The sequence below is a fragment of the Cavia porcellus genome, unplaced genomic scaffold (assembly GCF_034190915.1).
Source record: "Cavia porcellus strain 051 isolate PalLab524CR breed Dunkin Hartley unplaced genomic scaffold, mCavPor4.1 scaffold_23, whole genome shotgun sequence".
NCBI classification, from domain to species: Eukaryota; Metazoa; Chordata; class Mammalia; order Rodentia; family Caviidae; genus Cavia; species Cavia porcellus.
The window spans coordinates 34,908,904-34,923,439 of record NW_026947506.1 but is presented as its reverse complement, the minus strand read 5'-3'; the positions used below and the strand labels follow the sequence as shown (position 1 = coordinate 34,923,439).

The following is a 14,536-nucleotide window of genomic DNA, read 5'->3' as shown; positions in this document are numbered from 1 at the left end:
CAGCATGCTGGGGAGCTCACATTTGCCTTGGGGTGCAGGAGCAGGAGCTGCTGCCTGGCACAAGGGAACCAGAGTGGGCGCTGGGTGGGAGGGCTCCAGCACAGAGGCCCACAGCTCCCCTAACATCCACGTCTGACCCTGGCCCTGGTTCAACTTGGAGGCTGGGCCTGTTTCTTTGGGAGGGCAGGGAAGGGTCTGACCAGCTTTCTCCTGCCCCTCCTGTTCAGGCAGTTGTGCTCATGGACCCTAGTGAGGACCCCGAGGACACCTTGCATGCACACCGGTCCCGGGAGTGCACCTTCATCTTTGACAGAGTTTTTGACCAGCATTCGACACAGGTGCCCACTTGTCCACCCTCCCCAGCCCGCTCGCCTCACCTTCTCCCAGGTCACAGTAAGGACAAAGAAGGTATGAGCTGAAAACCTGAGCAGGAACAGGACTGGGAGCCCCCATCTCCCAAGCACAGGCCAGCAGGGGCTTCTCTTTAGTTCAGTAACTCACTCCCCCAACAGGGGCCCCTCCTGTGCACCAAGGGAGGAGACCTGCTGCCCCTTTGAGGAGAAGGGGAAGCATCTAGAGCCTCTTCAACCTGCCACTCTTTCTCACCAGCCAGTGCCCTAATCTGCCAGCGAGGCCCCAGCTGCCCCTTCAGCAGGGATGCTGGTGGGCCAGAGAGGGTGCCCCTGGGTCAGAACTTCACATGGTTACACAGCAGCGGGGTAGGAGGGGCCTGAGTACCAGCATTCATCCAGCAGCTACTGTGAGCTTGTGCTGTGCACAAGGCCCGGCCCTGGGGTACCTCGTTCTAGGGTTCTTGCAGTGAGCTTGTGGAATACATCGGCACAGATCCCCACTCTCCTGGTGAGGGAAGGCCGGGCTGCCTGCCTGTGGTCACACAGAACCCTGATCAGGCCCAGGCCTGCTACATCCACAGCCAGAGAGAGGCAGTGCAGGCTGTGGGGTCCCAGAGGAGCAGTAGCTGCAGCAGTTTCATGAGCAGGACGCAGAGAAGGTGCCTAGGAGGTGGGGGCTGCTGCTCTGTCAGGCTGGCTGAACTTGCCCGCCCTGATGGTGTCTTTCCTTGAACTCCCTGGTGGTCAGGGAGCTCACTACCCCCACATCCCTACTGCTAGGTGCTGTGGTCTTTTATACATCCTGTGAGCCCCAAATTGCCCCTGTTGTTTGAGTCCCAGGTTAAGCCTACAAAAAGCATCATGATAGCCAGGCGTGGTGGCACATGCCTGTAGTCGCAGCTACTCAGAAGGCTGGGGCAGGAAGATTGCATGTTCAAAGCCAACCTGGGTAAGACAGTGAGAACTTATTTCAGAATAAAATTTTTAAAAAGAACCAGGGATATAGCTTGGTGGTAGAAGGCTTGTTGAGCATGTGTGACACCTGAGGCCATCTCTAGTACTGCAAGAAAAAAGGAATCATGATGCTCCTCATAAGACTCCCAAGCCACCACTCCTACCAGAAACTTGCCTCCTTTTCAGCCTCTCAACTGCAGAGAAGCCCTGGGAGGGAATCCTCTGTGTTTGGGCTAGGGCAGGTCAAGCCTCATGGTCGCAGCTCTCATGTGCCTTTGTTTTAACCCGCGAAACCCCCCTTGAGTTCACCACCATCTCACACCACAAGGCTCTGCACAGGGAGGCTGTGTGCCCAGAGCAGCCCAGTGACAGGACTGGGATGGGAACCCAGGAGTTCCTAACACTGAGCTCTGTCCTCTGTGTGCCATGCTCATAGAGAGGGACACCACATTGTCCACCACCACACTGTCCTCTCCAAGCAGCCGCACTGCCAACTCAGGCTGAACATCCTTTGACTGCTTGTCCTTCGGTCTGTCTGCAGGAAGACGTGTACTCTACCACCATCTGGCGTTTGGTAGAGGGCGTTATTTCTGGATACAATGCAACAGTGTTTGCCTACGGCCCCTCAGGTACCATCCACACAGTGTCCTGGGGAGGGAACTGGGTTGGTGGCAGAAAAACCTGAATAGCACAGGAGCCTACGTCCTGGGCCCTGGCTTCCTTTCAGCAGCAATAAGAGGCAGGTGGGATGACCTCTGCTCACAGATGGGAAATAAGCCCAGAGATACAGCAACTTCCACAAGGTCGGGGTGTGAATCTAGAATTCAGCCCAAGCCTGTGCTCTGCTACCCATGAGAAGCACAGTTTCTTCTCTGAGTATAATTTGAGTTCAACCATTTGCAGACCTAAACTCCCATCCCTCAGAAGTGGAACTGAAGGGGATCAGAGTCAGACAGGCCCAGCCCTAGTCCTGCCATTGCACAGACGGGGAGACAGGAGGGAAGCAGCTTGTCCAGAGTCGCAGTGTGTGCCCATTTTGAGTTCTAGTATATGCCAGACTCAGAAGGAAAGAGCAGCTGGGTCCTCACCTTCATGGGGTACAGGGTGAAGGGGTGAGGCACCCCTTATAGACACACACCTCTCCCCCTCAGAGATGTGTTAATTCTCTTCTTGGGAAACAACACAGCTGAGCCCGTCTCAGGAGCCCACCCCTCCCGCAGGTGCAGGGAAGACCCACCATGCTGGGCATGGACGCAGAGCCTGGCATCTATCTGCAGACCCTTACTGACCTCTTCCAGGCCATTGAGGAGACCCGAGACCATGTGGACTACAGTGTGTCCATGTCTTACCTTGAAGTGAGCCTGCCTATCTAACTTCACTACCTTGTCTGTAAGATGTGTGTAATAATCAGAGACCCGAGTGTGTGTGTGAGGCACCAGCCCTGCATGTTACCATGTGCTGGCAGCCTGTGCAAAGCCTCGGCCCCGTTTCTCCAGCAACTCAAGCCCTGGTGATATGGAAGTCCTTACAGGGGACTCTTCTCACCAAACCTTCTCTGTTTCAACCTTTCTGTTCCACTCCAGATATATAATGAAGTGATCCGGGACCTCCTGAACCCATCTTCTGGATTTCTAGAATAAGGGAAGATTCTAGGGGCAGCATCCAGATTCCTGGCATCACAGAGGTCTCCATCTTGAATGCCCAAGAGGTGAGGGTCAGCTATACCACACAGCTCACAAAGTTCTGATTCAAGTTTGCTGAGCAGGAACCAAAATGAGCTCGATTGTGGGTTTTAGCACTGGGATTTGCACTCAAGGAATGGCAGTCATTTCTGTGGTGACAGCCTCTCTGTTAGTACTCAGGGCAGATATCACTAATGGACCCACAGCACAACCCCCACCCAGGCCGCCTGCTACAGGCTCAGGCCTCTCACACAGCATGACAGGTAGTCCCGACCTCTTATCTGGATCTTGGTCCACCTGCCACCTGACATAATGGGCGCTCCTTCAGCAAGGGCCAGCTCCTGACACATCTATAGCTCCACCTTCTCTCTGCCTCTAGTCTGTGTGCCAGCCCACACTTGACTCACCCCAGGGTGGGCCTTCTCCTGCCCAGGGAGTCTGCATGGCTCCTTCTCACCTGCAGAGTCAGCACTGACTCCTCAGTGCTGAGGCCTCATCCCACGTGCATGGCCACGCTGGTCCAGCTCCATTGCTGCCAGCCCCTCGTGTCCCAGTGTGGGCCTGCTGGGTGCCTCCTGTTCTCAGCAGCCTCTCCACACACACCTCACAGTCCTAGCATGGGGATGTCCACAGCGAGTGCTCAACAGGGTCTCCCTGGCCTGAGTTCCACAGTTTCTTGCCTGGCAGCTGGGTTCCAGACCCCCAGCCAATGCCAGCAACTCTGCAGCTGCTTGGAACCTGGAGCTGCTCTGGGAGAAGAGATGGAGGATCCACTGGTGATGTCTGCTGGGGGTGGAGGATGGGAAGAGCCAGTGCAGGGGGCAGGAATCTGCTGTTCCTGCTTGGTCACATGTGACTAATTTTTGATCACTTCCTGATGCCAATCACAAATTCCCCCATCTGTGGGGTGCATAGAGCACCGCCACCCCTCCACTTTCTGGGTGCTCCTTGAATGCACACCTCGCTGTGCAAACACTCTGGCCACCCCTCTTCTGCCTCTGTCCTCAGATCATGTAGCTTCTCACCAGGGGCAACCGGCAGCACACACAGGAACCTTCAGCCACCAACAAGACATCCTCAAGTTCCCATGCGGTGCTGCAGGTGACGGTGTGCCAGCGGAGGTGTGGCCCAGACCTGGCAGAGGAAGTGCACCTTGGCAGGCTCTTCATGGTGGACCTGGCCGGCTCCGAGCATGCCTCCCAGGTATGGCCCATCAGATGTCACTATGTCCACTGCCTTGGATCCTTTTCAGTCTTGTTGACCAGGCCTTCAATGCCTGGAATAGCACTAGGCCCAGAAGAGTGGGCTGCCCCAACTCCCCAGTGAGACTCACCGTTCCTTGATTCTCCTGCCTCTGGGTGTGGTGTGCGGCTCCTGGCGATGGCATCAGTGTCGTGAGCAGTCCCCGAGTGCAGGGACCCAGCCAAGGGCCAGAGATCCAGAGGGAGCTGACGGAGGCAGTGTCAGAAGAAGGTCATCCATAAGTGATGTTGGTCACATCCCTCCAGTGTACCCAGCACTTAGCACACACCAGTGCCATCCCAGGAGGGCAGCGTCATGCCCACTAGACAGCATGGAAAGCATGGCCCGGAATGGTTTGGTTCAGCTTTGCTCAGAATCATGGAGGGCTGGGGAGTAGGCTCTGGGGGTGAGCATGCAGGTGAAAGGTGTGCATGCAGGTAAGTCATTTGCCATCCTAGGATTGGTGACCTGGGAGGGGTGCCCCCCAAAGCAGCAACACCCCAAGATGCCATAGCAGCACAACACAGAATACTGAGGACAAGGTTGGTACATAGACAGCTGCGGGTATGTTACCAAGGAACTGAGTGCCATGGAGGAGACTGCACTGGGCTGTGGGCAGGCAGTGTCCTCAGGAAGTAGAGACCAGAGTGGCCTCCCTAGGGCTTGGTGCCAGAGGAGAGCACCACAAAGGAGTCTGGTCCTGAGCCTGTGCTCTCAGTTTCTTCTACTTGCTGTGTGGCTTTGGACAGGGCAGTGTCCCTCTCTGGGCCTTGGGGCTTGAGCGACATATTCAGTGACCTAGTGCTATCTCTGAGGTCTGCTGTGCCCTCACAGAAAATGTCTCACAGAGTTTGTTATGGGCACAAGGTCTCCAAGAAATCTCCTGTCCCAACATAGACACACAACACAGGACTGACTACCTCCAGCTTGGTCAGTCTGGCACCTGAGTCTACTGGCATCTTGCTTTTGTGCCCTTGCTGTGCACAGTACTGGAGACTGAACCTGCCTTCCCCGCTCAGATACAACCACAGCCCTTATTAATTAATGGGCTCCAACTTGTGCTTCTCCTGCCTCGGCCTCCTAGAATGCTCAGAAGCTGGGCAAGTGCCTCCCTGCCCAGCTTGTGCTGAGCTTTACACATGCTGTCCGGTGACACCCTGCCACAGCTCCACGAAGCTTGATTGGGAAGTAAAGAGGCTAGACAGACTGGGAGATCTGTCGGTTGCAATCAGTAGTTCCAGCTACTCCAAACCATGCGCCGGTGGGCTCTAAAACCCTCACCTTTAAAAGAAAGTGTAAATAATTCTTTTCTGGTTTCTAAAACACAAAGTGCAGAAAACCTGGAAGATGCAGGGAAGCAAAGGGAAGAGGATGAAGGCGCATCCCGCCATTGTCACCGCACTGCGAGGTGGTTTGCCCAGCGGCAGTTTTGGTTTCCAGTTTGGTCCACCTGTTCGCTGGCACTTGCGGGCAGTCGAGCACTGCTGTGGCCAGGCTCCCGCAGGTGTCCAGGATCTGAGGGCCCGGGGCCAGCAAGGGCCAGGCTGTGTGCTCAGGGGGCCTGTGCTCCCTGGGCAGTGGGCAGGAATGTAATCAAGTGTGAGGAGTCCGGGGCCTGAGGAGTCAGCAGGATGGCGGGGAAAGCACCGCAGGCCGGGTTCTCCCAGGTGGACCCCCACTGTGCAAGGCTGTAGGTCAGGATCCCCAGGAAAGCAGGGTGAGCAGGCCAATCACCATGGGAACGGGCGCGGTGACTGCGGGGTGGGACACAGGTCCCGGGCTCAGCTGGCCTCTCCCACAGACCCAGAACCGTGGCAAGAGGATGAAGGAGGGCGCGCACATCAACCGCTCGCTGCTGGCGCTGGGCAACTGCATCAACGCGCTGAGTGAGAAGGGCAGCCGCACGCAGTACGTCAACTTTCGGGACAGCAAGCTCACGCGCTTGCTGAAGGTGGGTGCTCGGCCTCTCCAGGTGCAGGACAAGGCCCAGGCAGGAGTCTCGGGCACTTCCAGGAACTTCTGTAGGCTGGGAGACACCACAGAGGCCATCTCTGGTCACGGCCTGCCCCACCTCTCCTCCTCTGAGTGTGATCCAGCTCTGCTTGCGTCCCCCCAGTGACAGGGAGCCCACTACCTCTCTGAAGCTACCAGCCCCATCATAAGGGCTCTGGTGTGAGAAGAGTTCTCTTTATACTGAGCTAAAAATCGTCACCTTGTTCTACAGCAAAGAGAAACATGAATAAAGGCAAAAAATAAATAAAAGCAAAGCAGTGGTTAAACATCCCTATAAACTCTATCTCTTGGTTTAATCTGCTCATCAGAACAGAAGGCAGAGTGGCCTGGAAGGTCCCACATCATTGCCAAGGTCCCCTCTTGAGCCTGGTCCCAGCTTCCTAGCATCAACTGTCCTCTTTAGGTTGACTCTAGGTGGGCCTGGTGGTGGCTGGGGGAGGGCTGGCACCCTGGGCAGCCCTGTCACCTCAGCTCAGTGATTCTACCCAAGTAGGATGCCCTGGGAGGGAACAGCCACACGGTGATGATTGCCCACATCAGCCCAGCCAGCAGCAGCTTTGAAGAGTCACGGACTACACTGCTCTACGCGTACAGGGCCAAGAACATCAAGACAAGGGTAAGGTGCTCAGGCTGGGCGGGAACTGGTGATCAGCCTGCCTCAGCCTCCCAGAGTGCTAGGATTAGATGCATATGCCACTGTCACTCTTCTCTCTGTTTCTTTCATCTCTTCTTGAATAAGGACTTGGCTTTGGATTGGGGACCACCCTCATCCAGAATGTTCTCATTTTGTGGCCCTTCATTACATCCACAAAGACCATTTTCCCAACAAAATCACATTCCCAGGCCTGGAGCAAGGTCACGGTCACCTCTTACTATGTGGCAGGCAAGGCTGTAAAGTCCACGTGTGGTTTAATCCATTTCATTCTCACAGCAGCTGTCAGCAGTGGATCCTGTTATCCTCCCCCTTTACAGGGAGGGAAAAAACAACTTCTCCCACCTCCTGCAGCTCTCAGTGGGAGCCAGAGGCCCGGTGCAACCACTATGCTCTTTGTCTACACTTTCTTTCAGTCCAAAGGCTCCGACTCAGTCTGAGAATTCTGTGAGATGGTGCGTGTTGCAGCTTAGTATAGAGGCAGCACATAGCAAGCGGCCAGAGGCTGATAGGAGTTGTTTAATTTGTTATTTCAGTAATAGGGATTGAACCTAGGTCCTTCACACTAAGCTACATCCCCAGCTCTTTTTTGGTCCAGGGTCTTGATAAGTTACTCCATTGTCCAGCCTGACCTGGAACTTGTGATTCTCCTGCTTCAGCCTCCTGGAATGCTGGATTAGATATGTGGACTGTTGTGCCTGCTCTCATCATTTAACAAGCCCATGAAGAGCCCCTCCTAGGGCCCAGCTCTGAGCTGAGCACCAGCAGCTAAAGCCTGCTGCTGAGCTCACAGCGCACACATTCCAGGAGCCAGCCTATTACTCTCCACATCCGCCAGAGATAAATAGCAGTCGGGTGCTCAGGAGGCTGTAGCCAGAAGCTCCAGAATACCCCACGGGCCACCCAAGGGCTGGGACCAGCAAGCCAGGACGCACCCTCCTATGTGACAGAGAGTGAGGTGGGGCCAGTGTGCATACATATGGTCTCCAGATGTGGGGCTGGGGAGAAGGCAAGTAGAGGAACAGGAGCTGTGAACTAGCACGGTGATGTGCACCTGCAGTCCAACTACTCAGGAGGCTGAGGCAGGACAGTCACTAAAACTCAGGAACTGGAAGCCAGCCTGGGCTACACAGCAAGCTCAAAAAATTTTTTTAATAATCGATAGCCTGGACACCGCCCCTCCTAACAATTAAGACACAGACTTTGTGTCTTCTAGATAGAGATGTGTTCAGAGCTGCTCGGGAGAACCTAGAAAGACACACATCAAAATGACAGGAGGGACAGCTGGTAGGCGGATTTTTCAATAATTCTCCATGGACTGCTTGAGTGTTTTACTGTGATAAAATATATGTAGCATAAAATGTATCATTTTAGGCATTTTAAGTGCACTGAGCAATGCTATTAAGCACATTCGCATTGGTCTACAGCCAACACCATCACCCATCCATGAAACCTCCTCTCTTCCCAAACTGACCTTAAACACCCACTTCCCAGCCCCTCCCAGCCCTGCTCCCACAGTGCTGCTTTCTTTCTTTTTTTTTTTTTTTTTTTGTCTTTTTGCAGTTCAGGCTGCCTTGAGCTCACTTTGTAGCCCAGGCTGATCTCGAACTCACAACGCCTCCTGAGTGCTGGGATTACAGGCACGTACCACCATGGCCGGCACCACAATTCTGCTTTCTGTCTCCATGGATTTGATGAGCTTAGGGACCCCATTTAAGCAGAATCCCACATGATTTGCCCTTTTCACCTGGCTGGTTTCATCAAGCCTGATATTCTTGATCACGGTTTGATTGAGTTACCCCACGGTGTGTGTGTGTGTGTGTGTGTGTGTGTGTGTGTGTGTGTGTGTGTACCAGGGAGTGGGAAGGTACTTGGGATTCAACTCAGAGCCTTCACCCTGACTGACACCGTCAACCCTTAAAATTTTGTTTTGAGACAAGCTCTCACTAAGTCACTAAGTTGCCCAGGCTGGACCTGCACCTGAAGTTCTCCTGCCTCAGCTTCCCAGAATGCTGGGATTACAGGTATGCGTCACCACAACTTCCTTCTTAAGGCTGAACAGCATCGATTTGGAGTTCACAACATAAACACATTCACACACCAGCTCCAACACCCAGCTCCTCTGGGACCATCGTTGGCCTTTGTCTTCTCTACCAGGTCAAGCGCAACCTGCTGAACGTCTCCTACCGCATCGCACAGTACACAGACGTCATTTCGGACCTGCGCAGGGAAATCGAGCATCTCAAATCAAACATTGAGAAGCAAGAGAAGAACAAAAGTGAACCTGGCATCCCAGATGTTCAAGGTAGGGTTGAGTGTGGGCTTGGTTCCTCCTGCTGGTCCATTCTGAGCATCTGTATCCAGAGAGCGATTCAAGGTCAAGAGAGCCCCAAATGCCTTGCAGCTGAGGCTGAGGGCCAGCTGGGGCCACTGTGCAGACAGACGAAGTCCTCAGACACACGCCAGGGGTGGCAGAAGCCAGTGGGGGAGTAGTAGTGGCAATCTGGCGCTGTTTATTTGAACATCTAAAGCCCAACCCACAGAACTTCGCCCACCTCTAGGTACAGACCTGCATTCATAGCCACACAGGGAAGGGTGCGGGAGGTGCTCCTCCCAGAGAACTGTTGCTACAGGTGGGGAGGGGTGATCAGATGATCAAGGGGTTCTTTGGATTCTTCATGTTTTATTGAAGAAAAATGTATCTCCACGGTACTTGTGTAAATACTGTTGAACTTCACCAGGCTGGGCTTCCTGGGCTTCCCAGGACAGGAGAGATCCTCCTACTTTAGGCTTCCAAGAAACTGAACTGCAGGGGTGGCCACTGCACCCAGATACTGTTCTCCACTTGCTTTCCCCCTGGCCTCATGTCTGGGACCATCTGTCTGCATGTTGGCACCACATCAGCCTCTGTCACACAGGAGGGTATGTCCCAGTATGCTGGTCTCAGTCCTAGGGTGGGTACTTGGGCATTCTTACCATGGCCTCCTGAGCCCCTGGGTACTGTTTTTCTCTGATCAACCTAAAGGTTTGGGTTGCTTTTTGGAGCCATAGGTGAAGGGAACTCAAAGGGGATGTGTTTTGGTTGGTGACAGGCTGGATTATTGGGTACTTGGAGGGGTCAGTGGGGTGGGAAGTGGGGTGTTGCAGAGAATTTACTACCTTAGGTGATTAACAAGATGTATGTGAGCCAGGGATCTAGTTCAGGGACACAAGCGCCTGCTTGGCAAGCATGAGGCTGTGAGTTTGATTCTGGTACCAAAAAAACCAAGAAGTGGGGCTTCCAAATGTTCCCTGAAAACTTTCAGATTTTTTGCAGTTCTAGAGTTTGACCCCAAGGCCTCATAAATACTAGGCAAGCACCCTAGTCCTGAGCTACACCCCTGGACTTCTTCATTTCATGTTGAGATGCAGTCTTGCTAAGTTGCCCAGGCTGACATTAAATTTTGGATCCCCTAAGTGGCTGGGCTTTTTGTTGTATGCCACCAAATCTAGCTCAAAACCTTGGGGATTTTTTTTCTTGGTTTATTTTTATTTTTTCAGTTTCATCTTAGAATACAAAAACTGTACTATAAAACTATAGAACTGTAAAAGTCTTTTCAAGGGCTGGGGTGTGGCTCAGTGAAACAGCACTTGTGTAACACTTAGAAGGCCCTGGGCTAGATTCTAACACTGCAAAAAAAGAAAAGAAAGTAGAATAAAATAAATAAATTTATTTTCACCTCTTTCATCTTCATTGTAGGGAATAAAACATATAAAGTAAACAATATAAAACTAAACTTCTGAAGTATTTCAAAACCTTATTTTAATGGCAGGTGGTGACTCACTCATCCAGACATGCCACAGTTTATTTCCCTAATCTAGGCTGCTTGCTGTGTAGAGAGAAGGGGCAGCTCGTGTCGACTGCCCTCAAGTCAGGCACTAGATGAGAAACAGCAGGCCCAGAGAGAGCTCCTTCCTGGGGTGGGAGGGTTGGCCAGCGTGCATGATGAGGTTTGGAGTTGATTTCCAGCATAGCAAAAATAAAAAGCCATTGATTAATTACTGGTCAACTGTTAGGAATTTACCACAAGAAATAGACTGTGAACTTACTCCAGCTCTGTGGAGCAGCTCACAGTCTAGCAGGAAAGGCAGATGTGAAGTACTTCTCACTAGATGTTCCTCATTACAGACATGCAGAGAACTGTGACAGGGAAGCAAGGCTATTGTCAGAGCAGGAGGCAGACTCTGGTGATGCTGGGGCAGGATTTCCCTGAGAAGCTGAGGTCTGAGCTGATGTGGCCAGCCCAGCCTCACCCTCTGTGCGGTGTTGAGACTCAAATATGGGCGTCCTGGCCCCAAGCCAGGCAAAGAGAGGGTTTGAATCCATCTGCATCATCTACTCATTTATCCACTAGTCCCATCCATCTACTTACCTACCCATTTGTCTGCTGATCCACCCACCTACACATGCATCCATTCACACAAATATCCTCCCACCTACCCTCCATCCATCTACAGGTGCACACATGCATCCATCTGTGTCCCTGCAGAGGCCGTAAGGGAGCCCCTGTTCTTGCTCTGTCTGGCCACCTCTGTTCTCTGTGGGTCAAAGCAGGACTCCTGTCCCCAATCCCTAGCTCCTCTGCTGCTGAGGTTAAGCCAAGCCAGATGAGGAGGCTTCTGCCTTCTCCTGCTCTGTCGCAGCTGGAGTCCAGAGCCAGTTGGATCAACAGTGTTCATGGAAGAGGACAGTAAGGCTCAGAGGGGTGGGTTTGCCCACCACTACTCATCCCCTAGGCCACAGCTCCTTCTCCCTTCACACTCTGTCCCCTGTTCCTCTCTGCAAGAGATGGAGAGACCGTATCACATATGTCATCCACACCAGGCTGCCCTTGGGGGTGACAGGGCACTGTCAACTGTTGCTCCAGAACAGCAGGTGGCCCTGAAACAGCCCTGAATGACCCAGGACACACGACCACCTGTTTATGTGGTTTACCGATTTCTTCTCCTTCACCCCCTGCTCCCAGTTCCCAAGTTCTAGCCACAGTGACCCTGCTTCTCCTTCCTTTCACTTTCTTTTCCTTTTTTCCTTTTTTCTCTTTTTTTTCTCTTCAGTTATTCAAACAGCACAAGACTTACTTAGGGGAGTTCAAATTTTAAAAGTGCACTCACAACCTGGTCCCTTCCATTCTGGCCCCCTTACCACTGCTTTCCCCCGTGGTACCCATGTGTGTGGATTCACCGGCACCCTCTCTGCAGGGCCTGGGGAGCTGCAGTTATTCTCAGAGCCCTGGACTGTGTCCTGTCATTGTCCTAGTCTACAGTAAGGAAACAGGGTGCAATAGGGCACATGTAGATAGGAGAGGCTGTGGCTGGGGAAGACTAACATATAGATGTAAATATAGATATAGGTATAGTTTATATATATGTAGAGTTTATATTTATATATAGTTTATAGTACATAGTTATATATAATTTATATATATAGTTATATATACAGTGATACAGTGGTACCTTGGTTTACCAACTTAATTTATTTTACAATTTTGGGGAAAATGGCTGCATTTATGTTTGTGTTGGGAAGATGGCTGTGGTTGTATTTCTCATTCCATGAGGAATTTGCAAACAAATGCAAAATTTTGTCAAATGCTTTCGTTGGCGAACTGAATTGTTTGCAAACAGAAGCATTCGTGAACTGAGGTATTTATATGTATTATATAACATATATGTATGAGAGAGGGAGGGGAGAGCAGCTCATAAGACCTAATTCTGTGCCCCTTTTACATCCAAACTTTTAAGGAGACCATCTGGGGTCAAGAAGGGCCCTGGAACTGGGAGTGGTGGTCCATGCCTATAATCCCAGCCCTCTGAGAGGCTGAGGCAGGGGGGTTGCAAGTTTGAGCCCAACATGGGCAACATAGTGACTTAGTGAGAGACCCTGTCCTCAAAATAAAATAAAAATAAAAAATATAAAGACCTGGGAATATAGCTCAATGTGAAGGCCCTGGGTTCAAGCCCCAGTGTTGCAGGGGAATAAAAGGTGGGGGTTCCTGAGACTGGAGGTACCAGGACCCCCAGCTCTGAACAAGGCTTGCAGTTTGACCCCCTGTTGTGGCCACAGCTGGGAGCAGGGGAAGAGCGACCTCCACATGCAGAGGGACCAGAGTGAGCTGGAAAAAGATGAGGAGCTGGCAGGCACTGATGGGGAGGACGTGCCCGAAGAGCCGCAGGAGGTGGCTGTGACCACAGAAGAAGTCAACCTACTGCTAGCAGAGCATCGGAAAACCTCAGCCCTCAAGGTCAGGGGGAGGGGCTTATTGAACAAGCATAGGTGATCCTTTGTGATCACCCTCTGTGCATGGGGAGGGGGCAGGCAGGACCACTTTCTAGATGAGAAAATGGAGCCTCAGAGATACTAGGTAAATTGTCCCAAAGCCCCAGAGAACAAGAGGCCATTGGCTGAGGCCTGACCTGCGTCTGACCTAGTGCTTGGGGCCCACAGTGTGCAGTCATGGCTCCCCCAGGGGTCTGAGGACCAGTGTGTGGAAATGGGGCAAGGGTGGCACCGTCGGTCCACTGAGACCCCTGCACACCTCACCTTCTGTGGCTGGAGCCTGGAATGGCAAAACCTTCAGCTCCTTCACTTTCCAGTTCGCAAAGTGATTCCAGGAGCATCTGTTTAGTCTTTGCCGGCAGACCTGGGGCCAGACGAAAGCTGTGTCCAACCTCCTTTCTAGAGAAGGAAGTCCTCACAATTTTGCATCTCGAGAAGAGCTACTTATTTACGTGAGCTGTTTATGTAATAACTGGTTACTTAATAGTCTCATTAAGAAAATGGCTGAGCTGCCACGTGGTGGAGACTTCGGGGTGATGCCAGGGAGCCTGATTCTGCTGTACCCTTACTTACACGCTTGCGGCTGCATTTCCAGGCAAAGGCACAAACTGTCTGATGATGTCAGGTTGTTAAATGCAAGAGGCACTTATTTCACTTAAAAGCTATGTAACCAAACCAAGGGTGTCTTCAGATTATTACATCTGCTGTAGCAATTTGGAGATTATGCAATTTCAGTTCAAACTTAAAAATCTGATTTCCTCTGACCTTTATGTTTTTCTTCTGACATTTAAAAAGAAGAAAAATTTCTTTTGCTTAAGCTCGTGCTGTGTACCAGCAAGAAACCGTGACCTGAAGATCTGGATATAGATGCTGATATGGATGGTCTAGGGCTCATGGGTCTGCTAATGGAAAAGTTAGTTATAAACGAATCAGTGCTGTAAGTGTCCAGTGCCATGTCGGGCTCTGGGGATCTAAAGATGGAGGAGGCCAGGCGTAGTGGTGCAGGCCTGTAATCCCAGCTCCCTAGGAGGATGAGGCAGGGGCATCTCAAGTTTGAGGCCAGTCTGGGCAATGCGGCAAGACCCTGTCTTAAAATAAAAAGATGAAGGAGCTCACTGTGTGACACAGTCAGGAGCCCCACTTTCTGCATTCTGCATGGTGACATAGTCCTCATGATGGATGCTAGCGAGCTGTTTGTTCAGCCAGAGAGTCAGAGGAGCTGGCACGAGGCTGTGTGGAAGACTGGGGAGCAAGATCATGATGGGGGCGCTGAGCCAATCCTCTCTCCTTACAGATCACAGATCAAGAAGGCGTTGGCCTTGTCAGT

The 14,536-nt window shown here is 52.1% G+C and overlaps 1 protein-coding gene across 1 annotated transcript in view; it reads left to right on the top strand.

The window, feature by feature from the left end:
• The window catches only part of LOC100722076 (kinesin-like protein KIF19), a 35,341-nt gene that overhangs the window by 8,716 nt on the left and 12,089 nt on the right, over positions 1-14,536 (top strand). Inside the window, 11 exon segments of the mRNA XM_063233606.1 lie at positions 228-338; positions 1,849-1,936; positions 2,528-2,543; positions 2,545-2,662; positions 2,891-2,942; positions 2,945-3,015; positions 3,998-4,192; positions 6,033-6,182; positions 6,738-6,860; positions 9,054-9,201; positions 12,891-13,174. Of these exon segments, the coding sequence (XP_063089676.1) occupies positions 228-338; positions 1,849-1,936; positions 2,528-2,543; positions 2,545-2,662; positions 2,891-2,942; positions 2,945-3,015; positions 3,998-4,192; positions 6,033-6,182; positions 6,738-6,860; positions 9,054-9,201; positions 12,891-13,174 (1,356 nt within the window).